The 16,616-nt window shown below is 44.7% G+C and overlaps 1 protein-coding gene across 1 annotated transcript in view; it reads right to left on the bottom strand.

Moving 5' to 3' along the window:
* The window catches only part of SPEF2 (sperm flagellar 2), a 125,517-nt gene that overhangs the window by 21,852 nt on the left and 87,049 nt on the right, over positions 1–16,616 (bottom strand). The window contains exons 26-30 of the mRNA XM_081089403.1: positions 15,446–15,593; positions 14,389–14,430; positions 13,321–13,449; positions 11,630–11,768; positions 8,511–8,740 (exon numbers count right to left, since the gene is read on the bottom strand). Coding sequence (XP_080945529.1) covers positions 8,511–8,740; positions 11,630–11,768; positions 13,321–13,449; positions 14,389–14,430; positions 15,446–15,593 — 688 coding nt within the window. The remainder of the gene's footprint in view (positions 1–8,510; positions 8,741–11,629; positions 11,769–13,320; positions 13,450–14,388; positions 14,431–15,445; positions 15,594–16,616) is intronic.

Below are 16,616 nucleotides of genomic sequence, written 5' to 3'. Positions count from 1 at the left end.
CCATGGTGCAAGCAAAGTGTTGTAAGATAATACATTTTTTATTGGTTTTTTTTTTAGAGGGGAAGGAGAGGAGAGAGGAGAAAGGGAGGAAAGCAGAGTGGGCAGAGAGAGAGAGAGAGAGAGAGAGAGAGAGAGAGAGAGATGTGAGAGAGAAACATTGATTGCTTGCCTCCCAAACGGGTAGCCTTGACCTGGGGATTGAACACACAACCTTTTGGTGCACAGGAGGACACTCCAACCAACTGAACCACAATACTTCTAATTACATAGGAACTCTTTACCTGGGGACATTAGCGTGAACTGTAAAAAAGCTATTTTAATATTTGTCCTGTTACTTAGATGACCAAGACATATAGTGATATGATCTGTACACATAACTCTCAGAAAGATGACATCAAAATAACACCATTGCTTAGAAATATACACCTCCACCCAAAGACTGTGAAGGAATGTGTGGATATACAAGTAGAGTCAGAGTGTTATTGGAAAACCAGTTTTTGGATTTTTGCTTTGTATGTCTGGGAGATACCAAATGCCTTTTGTCTTTGATGCGAAGACCAGTGCTGGCTTTACTTTTATATTTCAGGCTTGAAAATAATTTTTTTGTGTCTGCTATGATCAAAGATGAAGTCAACATTCGTCATATTACTGGTCACTTCCATCATGGCGTCCTGAGTTGGATGAGCAATCCGAATTAGGTCTTGTGTCCCCAGCTGAAGATAGTGTTCTCATATTCCATAAATGGTTAGCTTTCCTGGGGTCAACGTTATTAATGTCTGGAGAATTCATTTGAATAGTCAGGAGATCTGACATGCCATCAGCCTTGACCTTGGCATGCCTCTGTGACTTGGTGCATTGCATCTGACGAAAGCCCCACTGAGTTTGCCGGGAGGGTCAGTACGAGGTCCACTGCGGTCAGGCTACTTGGATATCTGTGTAAGCAAACCGAAGTCACAACATCTCAGGTCCATTTGCGGATGTCCTGTAACCTAGCAGGGAAAGCGAGAAATGTGAAAGATTGATACTCCCAAATTTACCCTAATATTTATTTGTAAGGATCAGCATATTTGCTGATGCTCACCCAGCATAAGTCTCTAATTTCAGCACGCTCCCCTCAGTGGGCACTTCATCGATTTGTACATTGGCAGCTGCCAATGCTGGTCCACAGTGTGCCGTCAGGATGGCCACCTCTTTATCTTCGAATTCTGCCATCAATATGCAAATGGAAAGTTACTGATATAAAAAGCACTCACACAGACGATCAAAGAACCGCAGGCTCAGCGTCAGGGCATATCGGTTACCGTGATTGATCTTTGCGGGCCACGATTGAAAGCTTCCAGTCACAGCTGCCTCCACCACATCTTGGCTGGCATCTCTGAAACAGCCTCGCAGCCTCGTGATAAGATGTGTCAAAACCATGTTTCTCACACCAGAAAAGTTTCCTTTTCCTTTGAGGCAGTGACCATGAAAGTCTGCAACTGAAGCCGCCCCAGTTCTCTTGGCCTGGGCCGGGGAGAAACAAAATGCTCCACATCAACCATTAAATGGAAAAGCCCCTGGCAAATGATTTCCCAAGACATCATCCCCGACTCCTCACCTCATCTGATACGTTCGGAGCATTTCCCGTGGCGACTCCAAGGTAGCAAATACACCTGCGATTGAAGACTTTTCATTTTGGCTGACATGGGACAGAATGCTAGGCTCATTAACGACATCCACCAGGCCATGAACACATCTAACAGTGTCTGCTCAGAGAAGGAACTCTGGAAGTTCTTTGGCTTTCTCATGACCGGTATGACTTCTGCCTTCACCCGTCTGTACCACAGGTTGGGAATAAAAGAGTGGTCTATCTTTCTCAAAATTATTATTTCGAACTGCTCAATAAAAATATTTTCTATTATTCTGAAAAACTAAAACAGTGGGTTAGTTCCGAATTACTCACTGAACGCAGTTGCTGGACAATTGCAGGGTGTCCCTTGGAAAGGCCTGGAGGGCTGCCTGTAATCCTGCAGCCATGCCTGCCCCCGACCCCAGGAGGCATCACAGGATGGAGGCAAAGGCCTCTGAACGCAGTTACCGGGGAGCTCTTGCGTAGCGGTGAACTTGATAGAAGTGACAGGTGCTGTGGAGGAGGTCTCTGACACCGTTGTACGGGGGAACGTTCTGGAACTCCGCCTCATGAGAGAGTTCACGGTGATGTGCTGAGCAATACACAGCGAGCACACGTCGCTGGATTGCTCTTAAAAGCAGGGCCACCCAGCTGTTTTCTCCCTCGGAGCCAGAGGCACCATCGCTTCCAGAACCAACCAGCTTCCTTGCCCAGTCTTGGCCCGACAGCCTAAGCTGAAGACTGCTCTCTAGAATTTTCTCACTGGCAGTTTTGATGGCCAGAGGATCCTTTCTTTCTACTGTTGGTACCCCAACGAGCTGGCAGTGCACCTTCCGTGTGCAAACTGCCCATGGACCAGGTCAGCGTCCTCCATCGCTCCGGCTGAGAGCCCTTCCCTGAGGACAGAGAAAAGCTGACTTCTCTCTAGTTCCTCTCTTCAATCCCCCGAGTTCTACTTTAGCAATAAGATACGTAAATGTTCTTGCTGATTTGTTAGCTCAGAACACAGGGCCAATATCGACACCCTTCGTATCATCCAACTTGCACATCCAAATAAAATCTTGGAGGGGCCGTCCGGTCTTGGTGACAGCATGGCAGGATCGGAATAAGTTCCGGACTCTCCCCAGGGTTCCTTGGCTCGTGGTCCCCGCCGGCCGCTCCGCGGAGGCTCTGTTCACCGGAGGACCGTCTGCTGCTCCCGTCAGCGGAGCCCCGGCATGAGCCGTGCCGAGAGGCTGCGCTCCGAGAAACCCAGCCCTAACGCTGTCAGTGCCGTGGAAGAAACTCACTTGATTTCCCCTCGATTACACTCCATGGTTACGACACAGGCCACGGAACCTAAGGTTTAGGATCTCATCATATACAAGCCAGGGGTCTTTTTCTTTCTTTCTTTCTTTTTTAGCCAGATTTTCAAAAATTGATTGTTCTTCTTTGGAAGGTAGTGGTCAAGAGTCCATGTTTTTCTTTGTGTTTTGGTGACTTGACTCAGATGGTCTGCAGGGTCCCTGCCTTTAAAACAGCTCCACATTGTTATGTTAGTGTCCGCCAAAGTCTAACCCCAGTTTTGCTTAATACCTGCCCCCCCCCCCCCCTTCCTCATCGTTTCTGGAAAAGATCAAAGTGCGTGCTTACTACTTACCAGGCATGCTGGTTAGTGCTTTCATTGGCTTTTATAATTTAATCCTTATAATACAGCCTCTTTACTGTATAGTGAAGAAAATGGACTAATTACTATTGTCACCGTTTTCTGGGTAACGGAACCAAGGCACAGAGTTGCTGAATCTGTGCAGTGTCAGAGCGCTCGCAGCGGTGGAGCTGGGCCTCACTAGCGGGCAGCCCTTCCCCACGGCCCTCACAGTTACTCGCTTCATTATGACGGGGTTCTCATAAGGGCAAAGGGGGCTGCTCTTCACTCTGGAATCCATTTCTCCATGTGTTACAGGGACACTGCATTTGCTATCATTTCCTTTCCATGGTGAGAAGAAAGAACGACAGGGCATGCACAGCAGCGTGTCTGCAGGATCGGATGTGGGCCCTGCCGGTGAGCCTCAGCGGTTGAATGTCGACCCGTGAACCAGGAGGTCAAGGTTCAATTCCTGGTGAGGGCACATGCCTGGGTTGTGGGCTCGATCCCCAGTAGGGTGTGTGCAGGAGGCAGCTGTTCAACGATTCTCTCTCATCATTGATGTCTCTCTCCCTCTCTCTCTCTCTCTCTCTCTCTCTCTCTCTCTCTCTCCCTCCCTCTCCATTTCTCTTTCAGAAATGAATTAAAAAAACAAAGCCTGCCTTGGATGTATCTTGTCTCCGGCATCTCCAGCAGCCACGCAGCCACCTTGTTACAAAAGGGCGTCAGGCTTTGAGACCGGTCAGGTGGTTTTGTAAAGCAGCTGGGATTCATGCCTCTTGTTTTCCTTCCCCGCAAAGGTCTAATTTGTGATGATTTGTCAGAGGGGGAGTGTATACTTACCCAGATGGAAGCACACAAAAATTAAAATTACACAAAACAAAACCCTACAATACCAGCTTCTCTGAAGGCAGAGAGCCCAGCCCACATACCCATCTCCTCAGAGGCAACAAGCCAGGTGCCCTGGCTCCCGCCTCCGGGCTGGCCGAGGCTTTGTGGATGGAGTAGCCCCAGCTGCTCTCCTGGTCGCCTCCTCCTTTAATCCCTGCTCCTCATCCCTCGGCTCCACATGCCTTTGGTAACCCTCCTCTTTCGTGCCCTTTGTCAGCCACTTGAGACTTCACGACTTGACCACAGCCTCTTTGTGGTCCTCACCTCCTGCCTCTTGCCCCAGCTGGTCTGTGTGCTGTTCCCTAAATATGTCATGCCACCTCCAAATCTCAATGTCTGCCCCATGTCCCCGGTGCCTGGCATGCCCTGCCCCGCTTCTCTTCCTGGAAGCTCCTGTCCAGGCGTCTCCGGCCAGCGAACCCCTGTGCTGACCCACATGGGCGGCCATGACTGCTTCCTCCCTTGAGTTCCTGTAAGACCAAGGAGCTGAATGGGCGCGCTTAGCCACCACAGCCTGAGCTCTGACATGGTGCCCTCTGAGACAGTCCCTGATCTAAGGGTCTCCCAGAGGGGTTTGCGGAGGGCTGCTTGTCAGTTCTCAGAGCAATGCGAGGGGCCTTGGACCACTGAACGCTGCCTCTCCTGAGGAAGGAGTGAGGGTCAGATTTGCTGGACCTGTTCTCCCCAGATCACCTCTCAGCAGAAGCCCAAAAGCTCTGAACTGCATCTCTGCAGGCATTACGCAGAGTACGGACAGGCTTACGAGATAAAGGAGTTCTTATGGTTTAAATGGGGACAGAAGGCATTGCTAAAGTGTTCTAGTTTCTACAGACTCCAAATTGCTTCCACTGGATAAGGGCTGTCTTTCTGATGTGCTTGGCACTTGCTGTTTAGAGACAGGCTGTACCGACCCAGAGCCTACTGTCATACAAAAATGAGTGTTTTTGTTTGGGATGCTTATGGTCCCTGGGGAGCCACATACCCCATGGTTTAATTCTACCAGGTAATGTAATTTTTTTCTGGATGTGTTCTAGGGTAATGTTGCAGGTGCTAATAGGATATGTGCACCTTCAGGGTGCTGAGCTAAGATTTTGAATAATAATAAGAAGAATAGTTTACATCAATATTGTATAATGCTCTATATTTTCTAATACTATACTACTGTACTTATGTAATTAAATGTTTTATGTTACACTTAAATTGTACATTCTAGGTACCAGACACTTTCTAAGCAGTTTATGTATATCAATTACTTTAATACTCATAATAACCCCATTAGTTATTCATTTTACAGATGAGGAAAGTGAGATAGAGAGGTTAACTAGCCCAAGATCATATTGCAACATTTGACAAGAGCGGATTTGAAAAGAGCTGTCAGACTGCTCTTACCCATCGGTGAATCTTCTTACCCATCCAGCCATGCTAGCATGGCATAGCTTCTGATGCCATGTCAATATTGGCTTTTGTTATAATTCAGAAAAAACTCACTAAATCCCCTCTCTGTTGGGAGTATGCGCGTGGGAAGGATGCCTGAGACAGTCGATGGGACAAATGTCTTGCTGATTCAGGGGCTGCTTCTTACTTAAGCTTCTCTTAAGATACTAAAGGGTGCATGCCACCAGGCAGCAAGAAAATGCTAGCATGAAGGTTGTTTCATTGCATTTAGCATGACCTTGTATGATTATCACACATAAGGTCATTTTCCCCAGCCTATTTATGACAAACATATTAAGAAATGATATGTCATATCTAATTACTACCTTTACCAACGGAGACTTGGAATCGTCACAAGCAGCAGGATTTGACCAGGAAGGGATTGTTGACTATAAGCATTAGAGAATATGATACATTTTCCATTTTCCATTATCTTTAGTAAGAACTATTTTTTAAAATTGATTTTTTAGAGAGGGAGGGAGAGAGACAAAGAGAGAGAGAGAAACATCCGTCAGTTGCCTCTTGTACTTGCCCCATCTGGGGGTTGAACCCACAACCTAGGTATGTGCCCTGACCAGGAATTGAACTCATGACCTTCCAGTGCATGGGATGATCCTCCAACCAACTGAGCCACACTGGCCAGGGCTAGTAAGATCCAGTAGATCAGCTAATACTCAGCAGAAAACCCCTTAAGCTTTAGTTCTTGCCATTTATGTACAGAGAGTAACTACTCACAAGTACTTAAAGTATCAGTCACTTGTTTTAATCAAAGATTATCTATTTCCTTCTATAATTTTATTTATGTAGAATAATATTAACACCATTAAGTTACGCTTTATAACTATTTTCGTCATTCATGTAAATTTGGTAAAAATATTCTTACTGCAGGTCTAGTAACATAATGGCTGTTATGTGCAAATATGTATGCTTTTTTTGCCTAGAAAAAGAAATCCATCTGTTCATTTTATTTTTTATATTTTAGTGAGCTTGAAGTTTGCATTTGAAATATCCTGGGATGCTCTGGCATATATAAAATAGTGTAAGAAAAAGCTCCTATTTCTCTTAGCTTAGAAATAATAACAATTTTAAAATTCTATAGCAGGAAGTTCTGTCGGATCACACATCTAGAAATGTACCACCTTCTGACAATTGCTCCACAGTTTCAAATCTGTTATTATTCCCACTGAGATTGTCTTTTGATATCGTAGAGTTGTAGGGTAAATACAATGGAAAGTATCATAAAATATTGTTTTCTAACTTTTGGAAGGAATGTGACAAAGGATGTCATTGAAAAGCTAGAAAGGCATATATCATTTAAGGCACTGAACAACAGTGACAGGAATGTAGAGGGAAGGTGAAAGTCAGAGAACGCTTTTCGGGGCTGGGTGTGAGGGGGAGAAGGAGTGGGTGGCAATTGTTGGACTTGCTCAGGGTAGGGGTGGGAGCAATGCCAATATTGGCAGCCTGACTTGAAGGTGTCATGAGAGAACCTCTAATTCTGTGACTCTGGGGCACAGGAAGTGGAATAACTATTGTTTGCCTTCCCTTTATAACATTAGCAAAAACAACAGCACAGAAGATTACTTCTGTTGGTAGACTACCCAAATGCTGTGCGAAGTATTTTACACATGTAATTAAGAAGCAAAATATCCAATAGATATTTTCCCCCCAAATGGTACACTTGAGTTAATAATAAAGAAATGGGATTGAACTGCTTGCTCATAGACCGTAACTCATTTTGAACCATCAACATCCATAAGTCCCTCAGTATTATACAGCCTCGGAAATTCTGCATGAAGCACAACCAGCATCTGTAAACCGGGGTTAAGTCCCCAGCTCCGGTGGGTGGAGGTGGCTCCCCAGACAGAGGAGGCCTCCCCATCCGTTCGCCTGCAGCTCATGCAGATGGGGAAGGAGCAGCAGAGCAGGGTCCTGCCCTTTCCTGAAACACCCCAACTCATGCCTCATATACACACACTTCCTAGTAACTGTTCCCCAACTTTAAATCCCGCCCCCCCCAGTAACCTTGCCATGAAATCACTCTTCACTTCTTTCAGTTCCTCCCTCCAACTTGTAGTTGCACAAAATTTTGCCTGACCAACCTCCCTACACACTGATTCTCCTTCGCTTTTCATTCTTGAGTATGTTTATAAAGTTCATATTCTGTTCCAGAAAGAACCTAAATAGACGTTTAGGTCTCCTTCTTGTTCGCTTGCCTATGCAAATTTCACTCCAAGTCCCCAGGGCAAATGCTTTTCCTCTCACACCTACTTTGTTAAAAATATAACTCCCTCCTTCCCCCCTCGCTGCTTCCCTGTCTTCCTTCTCCCTTCCTTCCCCTTTCTACCGTACTTTGAAAGCTGCTGTACTCTACCATACTCTGAAAATAGATAACTCTATCAGTTGACATCTTTTAATCCCAAGGGTCTCTAGACTTAATCTGAGACATACACATGTCAAGTTATAGCTTCTTTTTTGTTATTTATTTTTAAACTTTTGGTTGAAATACAAACTCTGGTTTTGAGGTTGGATCTAAGAATGCATTATGGTTATCACCATAGCTACTAAGGTCCCTTCCGAAAGGGATTAAGAGTGGTTGATAATCTTCAATATCCACTTCCACAAACTCACAATCCCTGTACAAAGCCTAAAGCAGAAGCACACACGAAGCCGTCTCTCAATTGCTGATTGGAGCACGGCTCAAATTTACCAACTCACCGGCCAGGAATGATGATCACCACACGGCCGAAGAGTTGGTCACTGTTTTTCTTCCATTTGTTAAATTCGGATCGATGTTGTATGAAGCAAATAAGAGATGGACTACAACAAAGCCAGGGCTCATTTGGGGGCCGTGCAATCCCGGAGGGCTGATTTCGCTTGTGGGCAAGTGCTCACCATCCTGGCGAATCCTGACCTTCTTTATGCTCTTTACATAGCCATCGTCTTTCTTACCTTTGGGTGCTATATCTGAGAACTGTTCTCGCAGAGTGTCCAGCTGCTCGATGGTCAGGGTGCCATTCTCCTCCCTCTCCACGGGCGGAGGGCGGACCGGAGGAGGTGGGTCGGGGAAGACTTTTATGTCGCCATTAATGAAGAAGCCGTCCTGGTCTAAGTAAAGTTCGTTCTGAATTTTCGTAGCCGTTTCAATGTGATAGCGAGCTATCTCAGTTAGTTTCTCCACACTGAAAGTGGAAAAAATGAAGAGGGTTACTGCCAGCGAAGATCCCATGAAGTGAACACTGCCTGCTTATTCGATACACACAGAAAGTTATGATATTCTATGGCTAAGTTAGACAATTCAATACGCAAATTTAAAAATTCTAACTCCTCCTCAAATCCATTTCTGAAGAGGCAGGGTATAGATAAATAAACGCAGACTAGAATCAAATTACATGCTTGTGGTAGAGCTTACAGCCACGTGTTTTATATAAAGCTAAACAAGAAGGGATATTAAATATGGTTATATTTGTATTAGAAGATATTTTATTACATAAGCGAGATATGTCAAGTGATATATTTCATTCTAAGTATGAACCAGAATCTATACTAATAATAGAGGAATATGCAAATTGTCCAGGATGCCATCACATAATGAGCAATCAGGATGGGGGCAGGGCTGCGGTGGAGAGCTATCAGCACACCTGCACCGGGGGTCCAAAGGGTGCGGAGAGGAAGGAGGAGTACATAGGCAGTTAGGGGGATCAGGCCAGGAGGGGAGGGCAGTTAGGGGGATCAGGCCATCAGGGGAGCAGTTAGGACATCAGGCAGGCAGGCAGGTGAGCGATTAGGAGCCAGTGGTTCCAGATTGCGAGAAGGATCCCGGATTGGAGAGGGTGCAGGCCGGGCTGAGGGACATCGCCCCTGCTCCCCCCCCCCACCCCCACCCCCTGCCCCATGCACGAATTTCATGCACTGGGCCTCTAGTATGGTTATATGCCAGAAAAAAAAAACACACTTGTAATATATGACTGTTGGAATAACATGCTCATTTGGAATCAGGATAAATTATTAAGGGAATCAAATTTATATAAGCATATATAAACTGAAGGATAAGTAGTGATAGTTAGGGACTACTGTGGTCGCTGGGCTGAGCTCATTCCAGGCCACTCCCTAGCCATGGGTACTTGGGTTTCTTACTGAATTCTCTTAATACCCTTATCTTTTCTATGGGGCCAATCACACACAACTCCATACCTCATGGCTATAAAAGCAAAATCACATAGGGCATGGATTTAAGCTGCATTGGGGATTATAGTTACAGCTCTATTAAAGGCCAAAAAAGTTTTATACGTAAGTACTATCTCACTGTATTACTGGGAGGATTTTGTTCATAGCTTGCAACACAGATTGAACAAAATAGAAAAAAATGCATGTTTAATCTGTTCTTACAAAATTTAGGAATACCAAAACATTCACATACTGAAATTGTTAAAAAGTAGTATGAATTGCTTTCTTTCCAATGATACCCTTCACTTTAACTCCATGTTGGTGAGTGTCCATAGAGTGTGTTGTCTAATTAGTTTGGACTTGATGGTGTTAGTGTGCGGAGGGGCAAAGGAGGGCATTGGATGGCTGAGCCTACAACTGTTGAGTGGGAGGGACTCCAAATGCAGTCAGAGAGCAAGCCATGAGCAGGATATCATAGTAAGCAGGCCATCTGGTAAAAGGTTACCAAGAGCAACCTTAGCAAGAATGGGAGGGGAAAATGCTAGAAAAATGAAAAATGGGATTTGAAGTTCCAAGGATTCTGAAAGCTCTATTTTATTTATAATCTCTGAAGGATTTTTGCAATAACCAAAATAGAAAGTTCAGCTGAGCAGCCCTACGTTTCAACTTCTTGTGGCCACATTCAGAGATCAGAGATATGCAGATATATAATATGCACCTGAGAAATATGAGTAGATCTGATAAAAATAAAGAGCATTTACGTGTGATGGCTCATGGGTGAGAGCTCTGACTCCTCAGAATGAAGATGATGGGCTTTCATTGCTAAAGGACAGGCAGAGCACAGACCTGAGCATCAGTGCTCTGAGATGCTGATGAGTAACTGACTTGGCTGTTCAGTGAAATCATTGTAAGCATTACTACAGCAAGGTTACCAATGGAGTGAGTGTGTGTGTGTGTGTGTGTGTGTGTGAGTGCGTGAGTGTGTGTGTGTGTGTATGTGTGTGTGTGTATGTGTGTGTGTTACCATGAAGCAACAGATATAAACAGCTGGGATAAATATTTTACAACAGAACTTTCATTATGAGACAAGGATTGGAGAAAACAAGCCATAACAACCATCTCTTTTGCCTCTGAGAGTACTTGCCATCTGTATCCAGGACTTGCCATATGTATGTAGCAACTTCCAAATGTTTAGTTAATATTTGCTGCCAACTCTCGTGTATCAGAATCTATATCTAGTAGGAGCCTGGGAAATACTCCAGTTGGAGCGCTTCCTTTTACAGATGAAGCGGGCCCTACAGCGATTAGGCACGCTGCTCACTTGTGGACAAAGTGGGAGCCCAGGTCTCCTGAGGGCTATTTTCTCGCTGCCCAGATGGTACTTTACTCCTTTTTAGGGGAGAATTAAGAGGATGAGACTCACTGCCCCTCACAAGCAGCGAGAGTCTGGAAAGCCTTTGGAACCCAACAGAAAAGCAGAGCATAGCATTACCCTTCCCAGGGGACCAGCATGACGAGTAAAACATGTCATGACTTCTCAGCCTTCCATTAATTGGCCCTGACTAGTAATAAGCCTGGCATTAGAAAGATATGAAACATTACCTTACTTCTGAAAGATATCTAAAGATTACCTATACTCTTACCTTGTAAACTAAGGTCCTCATTGAGTAGTGGGAAAGCCAGGCTCTTCAATTATGTGCAAGACTGGATATTGCAATACAACCCTTTGAAATGTGATTTACCATTTGAAAAAAAGAGTCAATACAAAGATACTGTGATTGTCTAAAAGGTCAAAATTTCTATTTGTAAATGTAATTTGCATTTGTATACACCTTAAATTCTTGTCAATTTTGGTCTTCAGAAGTTACCGAAGTGTATTTTTAAAGAGTCCTGCAGTACTTTACCTGGCCATTTCACGCAAGTACCTCTCACCAAGCCACTTTTCCAGGAGTTTATATACATCAACGACCTTTGTTACTAGATCTTCAAGGTGAGCCAATGCTTTAATCTTTATTAGTTCAAGTCGGAACTGGGTGGCTATCTCTATTTAAAAAGAGGAATAAGTATTTTTTAAAATGTATTATTTGTACATGCATATTCTGATTATTTGAAGTCAAATTTTAAACCAATCATGCTTCGATTTGTGAAACTTTAGACACACATTTAATCTAAAAATATGGATAATACCTCATTGAATATCTCATTGAAAAGCAGATGTGGTAGAGTCACTTGACAGTTTATTTAAACCCAAACTGTAGAGCTTTACATTTATTACACCTCAGAATAATATACTCTTCGACAAATCGGAATGGAAAAACACAAATAGATAATGTCCTAATTTCTAAAGGGCGAGTCTATTGATTTGGGATGACAGTGCCATTGTCTTTCTCAGCACTGGGAAAACTAGGGTCAAGTTCATGGGTCCCAGTCTACCAGTTCAGCTCAAGCATTAATTCACCTCCTAGGAAGTCTTTCTTGACTTTCCTCCCCCCGCCCCCAATGCTCCCTTTGTCCTGTAAACCAACTTTCAATATCACAACATATTGGGTTTTAATTTTGTTAGTTTTGTGTTTGTGTATATACGAATGTGTTCCCGGCAGCTGTTATAGCGCTGGCATATCGTGGAAACCCAATAGACATTTATTGTGTGAACAAGCGAATTAACCACAGCAGGGCTCATGTATGAATGAACTGAAAGGTGAAGTAGACTGAACTACTGAAAGCAGAGGTGGAGATGGGCAGTGGGAGAGAAGATGTGTCCTGCCTTTCCTGACCCCACAGATCTTTCCATGTTCAACTTACTTCCTATGTTCAATTCACCTGCTGGGAAGGTCTTGGAATTATGGAAGCAGATGGTAGTGGGATGGGGGGAAAGGAGAAGAGGAGAGAAGCAAGGGATGGAAAACATCAATAATAGTTAATGGTCATTGAGCAGTTAATGTGTCCTAGCTGACCTAATAATGTAATGTTATTATTTTGTCAACTACTATATTTACCATAGTTCCTTTCCAATTAGAATACTTTTGCTCATTTTCCTGATCTTTTCAAGTCCCACTTAGCAATGCATTATAAGACAACTCAAGGGGCCCAGAGGAGACTGTCTTGTAGAGTCATTGCTATTCAGAGAGGAGGCCCTTGGACATTATTGATCCACGACTTGCTTTCCTATGGGCTTTGGTCCCAATAATTCACTTTCAGGGCCTGTTCAACTTTGGGTAGGTTTTATTTTTCTAATGAGATGCCTAAGTAATTCTTACTAGAATACCAAGCCATCTACCTAGCCTTCTTTCCATCTGTAAAATCACACCAACTCTAGAATATTCTGTGTTTCTATTCTTTGAGATTATACATTATTCCTACTCTCCAACCCCTTCCCAAAGTCTCATTGTTGTTGTTGTTCTTTGAGATCCTAGCAGACAATTATACAACCGTCAAATCTGGTCTTCCTATGGTCACATGAAAACAACCAACTGAGTGCTGTGCTTTTCAGTTTGCTTTGTGTCCCTGAAGACACAGTTTGAGCTGGCGGTGGGCTACTTGCCTACTGGTCTATTTTCTACTGACAAGGATCATCTTACTTCTTTCTAATTGTTACCTTCAAATTGCAGGGCAGCAATATGTTCCTCCTTTATTTTGACTCTCAGTTCATTCTTCTTCTCCATTTCGAGCATATCCTCTGGGGACAGCGCTACCGGAGTGGCCTCTGCTGTAGGTGGCGATTTGCCTGAGAGGCCAATGAAACCCAGTAAGCTAACAATAGACAAGTGTGCACACATGGTACTTGGACAAAATGAGTATAAAGTAAAATGTGTAGAGCTATAACCCTCTAGCAGTGGTTCTCAACCTTCCTCATGCCGCGACCCTCTAATACAGTTCCTCATGTTGTGGGGACCCCCAACCATAAAATTATTTTCGTTGCTACTTCATCACTGTAATTTTGCTACTGTTATGAATTGTCATGTAAATATCTGATATGCTAGTGTTTTCCAATGGTTGCTACCCACAGGTTGAGAACCGCTGCTGTGACTTAGAAAGGAGAAAACCCTGGTCCTGGGAGTGTGAGTGTGAAATATTGGTAGTATCTCCCTGAGAACTCTCCACGTGGCATCTGGGCTGGACACAGATAAAAATGCCCTGTTTGTGTGGCATGATGGGAAAATGAGGTTGTGAGGCAAGTGCAGACATGGTTACGGACCAACTCCAAAGAGGTTGCAATTCAGAGTATGGGGACAGAAATTGGCAAACCTCAGTGCACCGTGGATGCCATTAGCCACCTGTAGAAGAACAGCTCTATAAAGTTTACTTACATTAGCCAAGTGTTTCCAAGGTCTTCATCAAGAAAAGACCAGAGGATCATATGGCTGAAAGGTAGCTGATGGTCAAGAATCTGTAGTCTACTTAATTACCTTGCAACTGTCACTTAACTACAAGTACTTCAGTGATTGCATAAGAACATTAGAACCTGAGAGTTTGTCAGTATGGGAGAATTTGACAGTGTGATTCTTAGTTGTGGGCCCAGTTTACATAATTCTACTAAGTTCAGTAAGTAGTTCCTGGAGGACCTCCCGCAAGGGGTTTAAATCTTTTGAAGAAGACATCAGTGTAAACAAAGAAATTGTAATAAGATGTATCGATAACAACAGTGGAGCTATGTATAAGTTACCGGTGAAAGAGAGCTGCTTCATCTGCGTCTCTGTTTTATCATCTGTGAAATGAAGAGACGGGATGTGACTAGTGATTCCATGAGAGTAATTTGAAGCATTTCCTTCAAGTGTTGCTTATATCTTCTCTTTTCATCATCTGAGATGAACTGGTGTGTCCTTTATCGTGGTGCTACTCTTCCATTTGTGTCAAGTGCCACCACCCACACCCCTCCCTCCCGCCCATGGCTGCTTAAATGGACTCCATTGGGAAGTGTTTCCCTGCCCCTCAGATGGAGTGGGGTGACCTTGTACCTCCCCTCCCGAAGAACAATGAGATGCCAAATGCCCATCTCTGCTGCTAGACTCCAGTCCCATGGGGCGAGGGGCCATGCTCTGGTTTCTCTAGAATTCACTGTTGTGTCCCCAGCACCCATGGGAGTGTGTTTTACATAGCGGGTGCCTAACGCACATTATGAGCAACTGCTGAGTGGAGTGACTGTGTGCATGTGCGTCCATCCCCTCCTCTCTTGCCCCACGTCCCTGCAGAAGTGCACACGAGGAAGCATTCAGAGCGGGAGGTAATGCTGTGGCAGGGCTCATCCCCAAGGTGAAGGGGAGGTCTCTCCCGACCCGAGTTTTCTTTCCTCTTGACTCTCCAGGAGGCCTCGAGGAGAGAAGGACTTGCTTGAAAAAAACCTGAAACCTGAATTAAACCTTAAAGGCACATACACAGAATTAGCTTTTCACTTTCTCTTGGTTACTGCAGTGACTGTCAGCCACTTGGCACACACTTTTCAGACCAGAGTGTCATCTTGGAGTTCTGCTAGCATGTTCAAAACGGCCGCTGGGGTTAATTCTACCCTGGATATGCATGGCTGCTTGGATAAACAAGTTAGGTAGCACTGGCACTCAGTATGGTTTACCAACCGGAACCTCAGTTCCCAGGAGCCTGGGCCTCTAAGTTAAACCTATGGACCTCATTTAGCGGCTTAGAGGCTAGTGTGCGTGGTGAAATGCTGGGTTTCCACCATGTGAGGCTTAAGCAGCCACAGTTCTGGGTGCCCAATCCATGAATACCTTTCTCTTTTTTTAATGAAGGTTTTTTCTTGGGCGGTTCCTTTTTGGCTTTTTTGTTAGCGTTCGTCTGAGGAGATTTTTCTTTGGTTTCTGCTGGCTGGTTTTCTTTCTCCTCGTCCAGGAGCCTCTGATGAATTTCCGCAGCCACCTGGTTGTAAAGAGCAATATTTCAGTGAAATATGGGAACCTTTTAGCTTTAGTCCTCAGGTGAAGTCACCACAAACCACCATGGCCTGTGCTCAGGCTTTCCAGCGCGCACTGCGGCCTTCTAATGGATGGAAACCTGGCCAGGTCCCCAGAGGCAGCTCCCTGTGGTCTGTGGAGGCCGCTCACCTTCCCAAGCCCTGCCTGCAGTGGGTGCATCCTATGTCTCCTCATTGCCGCCTCCAGACCATGACAGCTCCCTGCTTATGCAAAAGTCCCCTTTGAAAAAAATCTCAGACCCTATGGACCTACCTACCCCTGTCCTCCCAAGTTCCTAGTATTTCTTGGCCTTCAATCAGGGGCATTCCCCTATATCAGGGTCTCTCAATATACATTTTATTATTATTATTGACCCCCTTTGGAATTTTTTTTTAAGATTTTTAAATTGACTTTTATAGAGAGAGGAAGGGAAAGGGGGGGGGGAGAGAGAGAAAGAGAGAGAGAGAGAGAGAGAGAGAGAGAGAGAGAGAGAGAGAGAGAGAGAGAAACATCAATGTGAAGTCAAAACATCATTTGGCTGCCTCCTGCACGCCTCCTACTGGCAATTGAGCCTGCAACCCTGGGCATATATCCTGACTGGGAATTGAACCAGCGACCTTTCTGTGCACGGGATGGTGCCCAACCAACTGAGCCACACTGGCCAGGGCTACTCCCTTTGGATTTTGAAAAATAGTTTTCCCATCACACACCCCGCCCACCCCCACCCCCCCATGATGTTTTAATACTGCAGGAGAGATTGTATCTGTCTCTGTATTTTATGCATATCTTTGTTTTATGCAGAAAATGGGTTAGAACTTTTCATGCTCCCCAAGTAGTTTTGGGAAGCACATGCTCTGTATGTATTAGGCTCCTGGACACTTGAATCCTGATCTCCATTCTACTCGAAGACCAGACGGCGCCCAGGAAGGTGCAGTGCTTGTGAGGCGGGCCTGACCTGCAGGCTCACCTCACTGCTGCTTCTTAGCTT

This window comes from Myotis nattereri (genome assembly GCF_964212035.1).
Source record: "Myotis nattereri genome assembly, chromosome: 4".
In the NCBI taxonomy this organism is placed as follows: domain Eukaryota; kingdom Metazoa; phylum Chordata; class Mammalia; order Chiroptera; family Vespertilionidae; genus Myotis; species Myotis nattereri.
Note: the sequence above shows the minus strand (reverse complement) of the source record. Positions and strands in the feature narration are given on the sequence as shown.